The sequence below is a fragment of the Chenopodium album genome, chromosome 9 (assembly GCF_948465745.1).
Source record: "Chenopodium album chromosome 9, dcCheAlbu1.1, whole genome shotgun sequence".
Classification (NCBI taxonomy): Eukaryota; Viridiplantae; Streptophyta; class Magnoliopsida; order Caryophyllales; family Amaranthaceae; genus Chenopodium; species Chenopodium album.
The window spans coordinates 70,868,249-70,873,171 of record NC_137842.1 but is presented as its reverse complement, the minus strand read 5'-3'; the positions used below and the strand labels follow the sequence as shown (position 1 = coordinate 70,873,171).

At 32.9% G+C, this 4,923-nt stretch overlaps 1 protein-coding gene across 1 annotated transcript; it reads right to left on the bottom strand.

Annotated features, from left to right (window-relative positions):
- Positions 1-202: 202 nt before the first annotated feature.
- Positions 203-2,859, bottom strand: LOC145560436 (alpha-amylase-like). Its single transcript, XM_081621690.1, has 4 exons — positions 2,722-2,859; positions 2,220-2,352; positions 847-1,655; positions 203-730 (listed from the first exon to the last, which is right to left on the bottom strand). Exons 1-4 carry the CDS (start codon positions 2,812-2,814, stop codon positions 479-481), a joined length of 1,287 nt encoding a protein of 428 aa, XP_081477816.1. The 5' UTR covers positions 2,815-2,859; the 3' UTR covers positions 203-478.
- Between the last annotated feature and the right edge of the window lie 2,064 nt (positions 2,860-4,923).

Genomic DNA, 4,923 nt, shown 5'->3' with positions numbered 1-4,923 from the left:
TGGTGGCTGACCACTAAACTTCTAATTCCGGAAATTATTCAATCAATACAATCAAACTTACAAAATTGGATCGAGCAATTTAAAGCCTTTGAAGTAATTAATGGACTGGTTGCATATATTGTGTATGTAATAACAACAAATTCATAGTACCTTGTCAGCAGTCAAACAAAAGTAGCAAACAACACAATTTGAGACACTGATCTGATAATAAAAGGCCATTTATTATACTGCCATTATTTTTCTTAGTAAAAATCAAACATGACATCATAGGTCATACAATGTATAACAATAATGAGGAGGCTAAGCTAAGCATAACCTTCAAATGAGAAATAATTTGTAACAAGTCACTAATTCATCATGATTTTGAATAAACCATGGTACAAATTTCTTGAAATTATTCTTTAATATCTATATATATTTGTGTATTTCATTCTTAATTGTATATGCATTGAGCATATGCTTGTTTAGTTAGGATCGATCATTGCTTCTCCCAAACACAATAGTCTTTTCCATATGTGGAAACTTTAAAGTTTGCAGGAATAAGATTGCCAAGATCGAATCTTGTTCCAGTCTTAACAATAATCTTTCCATCGATCATTGCTACATATAAGTCTGCATCCGAGGCCATTATATTCACACTGCTTGTCTCACTTATCGCGTTCCTTTCTCTAATCAAAGTTAGCTTTATAATTTCTTCCTTCAAACCCCACTCGATGAAATGGTCATAGAACTGCAAAACAAAATATCTCATTAAAAAAAGGCACAGGTACACCTGAATGTATAATAGACATACATAGTAATTAATATGGTATGTATCTTTGAACGAAAACACATAGAAGTACTTACGATGGATGGAATTCCGGGGTGTGTCAAAATATAGGCATATCCTTGCATAACTTTGTCTGCAGGGAAAGGCCATAACTTTTGGCTAGATCCAGTGTCATGATTATCAATGAAAGTAACAGCATTTTTCGGCATAATACCAATTAGTCCACTAGGCCTACCACTAGAATCTTTCATTCTCCACCATTCTCCTTGAACAGCAGCACCAAGAACACCTTTAGTAGTAAAATCAAATGCAGAAACAACACCACCACCAGCAGCTTGAACCCACCCTGCTAGCTCATTTCTCGGTCCGTCTTGGTTGTAATCAGGCTTACCATCTGGATCATAGTTAATTGAGTCCCACAACTCTCCAACAGCAAAATCTGGTGAAGTCTTTTCCATATAAATTTTTGTAATACTAGGTGCATACCCCTTAACAAAGTCAAATCTCCAACCATCAAAACCGATTTCGGCCTTAAGCCAATTCATCCAATCTACCAACTCCTTTTGTACTCTTGGGTTAAGATGGTCAATGTCAGGGGCAGCACCATAGCCAGCACCGGTGTCTAAATTCCCGCTACCATCGGAAAACTGAGTGTCGTCCCTACATATAGCCCAAGGACCCCAATCGAGGCGGTCATCAGACGTTCCGCCCTCGAAAATGCAGTATACTCCTCTTCCATCTTGTTTATCTGCGCACCTATGGTTTATGACAATATCAGCAACACATTTGATTCCTTTTTGGTGGAATGCACTAACCAAGCTCTTCAACTCTGCCTCTTTTCCGTATTTGGATGCGTCTATATCATATAATCTTCCAGGCAAATATCCTGAAAATCAATTAATTAATATAGATAAAACATTAGATGAGATGTACAAGTATTATTAGAGTATGTTTTGGTACGTTGAAGCACTAATTATTAAACATGAAACATTAATCACTTGATTATATTGTGCAAAATGTGACTCTAATTTATTTGTGAAAACTAAGAATGGATTTGTATTAATTATGATCAAAATCGAGTTTTTTTTAGATGTATTGTAGTATGTCCAAACAAGATGATTAATTTATGTTTGTATACTTTGAAAATATTGTTACAACACGTTCTAATAGCATCAATTTTATTTAATAAACATGACATTCGAAAATTAAAGTATTGTATGAAATTTAAATTAGAAATTTTACGATATATTTGAAGGAAAATGATGGCTTAAGACTTAAGAGTGTAGAAAGGGTGTTACATACACAATGGTACGTATGTTCAACCCTAAACAAAAAATTTTGTGGACCTTTAATTTTTGCATTTTTAATAAAATTTAATTCCACGTGAGGATAAGAAAAAATAAATAAATAAAATTATACTGCAAAACATGATCACTGTATGATTGTATACCTTGAGGAGAAACTGAGTGAGATGGAGGAGGAAGCCAGACATGGGTGACTCCTGCTCTAGCCAAGTCGTCGATCGAGTTTTTGAGGTAATTATACAGCCCTCCTGGCTTATTGCATGAATCCCAATTGAAACCCTAACCACATTGATGAATTACAAAACTAGTTAGGAAACCACATTGTATTTGTATGTTTAATCAAGAAACTTAATTGAGCAAAGAAGACTACCCTACATTTTTTTAATTAATTTACTCATATCATCCTAATGACAATGCAAGTCAAAAACGCATTTTGCTAATATAAATTATACTCGTATATATAACGAAAGGACAAGAGGATAGGAAAATTTATACATTATTAGTAGCTTTTACGACTTATTTTATTGATCACTAATATTTTTTATGCAATGTTTGGATCATTTATATAGAAAAACTTCCATTTCTTTAAAATTTGAATCGTTCAACTAACTTAAGGAAATCATACATAAGCAAGCTATATATATATACCTGAAACAATAAGGTAGGAGAAACAAAGTTAAAGAGAAGAGAAAATGAGAAAAAGAGGCAACAAAGAGTGACACTATTCATCAAGCTCTTCATTTTCACTCTAATTTATTTTATATTGCAATTTTGCTTATCACAAAATAAGATATGAAATATAGAACAACCAAAAGAGGTATATATAGGAGAAAAATTGCATGGGAAAAATAATAAAAATATGAATATAATGTAACCAATTATTATATAAAAGTTGGTTGATAGATAATACGTAGCCGCATAGTCACATACCTTGACGGTTGCTTGTGGTAGTGATAAAGCAAGTTGTTTTACTGGCTGTATGTTATCCAATATAACAGGCCACTTGTAATAGTTGTAATGTTGAAATTAAATTGGTTACTTGAATTATTTGTTGATACTAAATTATGGGAAATTTTTCATCGTTTTGTACCTATGTGTAGAGATTGATGGCTTTATTAGAGAAATGATCAAGTATGCATGGTACGTTACTAAGCTAGTATATCACCATTCTGTGTGTTCTTATGCTATACACTATACACACTATACAGGAACGGCCTTCGTCCCGCCATAATTGTTTCTTTATTTTAATTTACTTGAACACATTTAGATGATTCATTCTTTATTTATATAATTGTTTATTAATATATATATATATATATATATATATATATATATATATATATATATATAAAAGAGGTATTTACGACAATACATATAGTACAATATAAAGGAGATCGACCTAACTAACCTAAAACTCTTTAAAGATAAACATAATAAATATACAATATTAATATAAACCAACTGACTTCTAATACATTTTGAATATATAAATTAGGACTAATCCAACAATTCTTTTATAATAACTTTTTTTTTGATAATTTTACGGATGGAGAAGTTAAAAAAAAGTATATAAATAATGCAAAATGTCAGAATGGATAAGATATTGTAGCTTATAAGGAGTAATGATGCAAATGCAATATCTCATATCAATTATCAAACCATAAGTGAGTTCCTGTAAGATTTTTTAATTATTTTAATTTCAATAAAAAGATTATATGTAGTTAAGTATAATCAGATAATTAATCAAGGATTTGGTTCAAAATCATGGAAAACAAGTGGAGTAGTAAAATACTTGATCTTTTAATTAAACCACGATGAATATTGAATATGTATATTTGAACCACTTATTATGATTGAGTCAAAATTGGTCTGTTGAATTTGTATGGCAAATTGGTGCGGTGCAATGGTGCATCACCCATTTATCATAAGCTAAACTAATTCCTTCTCCCAATAGGATTGCTTCACTCTTCTAGAATTGCTAAACTTTGTTGCTTGCTACTTGCTCCTTAATTGCTAGCTAGTCTGATCTATTTTATGATGCAATTGTTATTGTTGGATATGGATCACAATAACTTCTATAACGGCCATCGAAAATATAATAAATTACTCGAACAATCATCAACATGGATCCTTTACAGATCAAATTCTACTTGTATCGATAAGTGGAATGCAATGAATAGATCTCCATCTAAGGTTGCTATATGTGCTTCATTTGATTTACTCCATCTAAGGTTGTATCTAGAGCTGTAAATTCGGGTAAACGGGTTGGGTTTGGGTTGGGTAAGAGTGGGTTGGGTCAACTTGGGTCGGTTCAATTCAAATTAATTCTATAACCTATGTCCTATGCGAGTCGGGTTTGGGTTGGTCATGCTTGAGTCGGGTCACGCCGGGTCATACTTCTTATCGGGTTTAGGTTGGGTTAATAATAGGTCGGGTTACATTCGGGTCGGTGATTTGAAATCAGGTCAAGAACAATTTGGGTTGAATTTAGGTTGGGTAAATAACAAGTTGTGTTAATTTTGAGTCGGGTTAGTAAAAGATCGGGTTGAATTTTTGGGTTGGGTAAGTAATAGGTATGGTAAAATTCGGGTCGGGTCAATAACAAGTCGGGTTGAATTTGGGTCAGGTCAATACCAAGTCGGGTTGATTTTGGGTCGGGTTTGTAACAGGTTGGGTAAAATTCGGGTCGGGTTAGGAACGGGTCGGGTTGAATTCGGGTCAGGTTAGTAACAAGTCGGGTTAAATTTGGATTTTGACGGATAAAAATGAGTTTGGGTCAATTTCAGTTCAAGTCGGGTTCGGTGCAAATTAATTAAATTAGCCGTTGTAAACTGGTAAATCAGTGTAAGT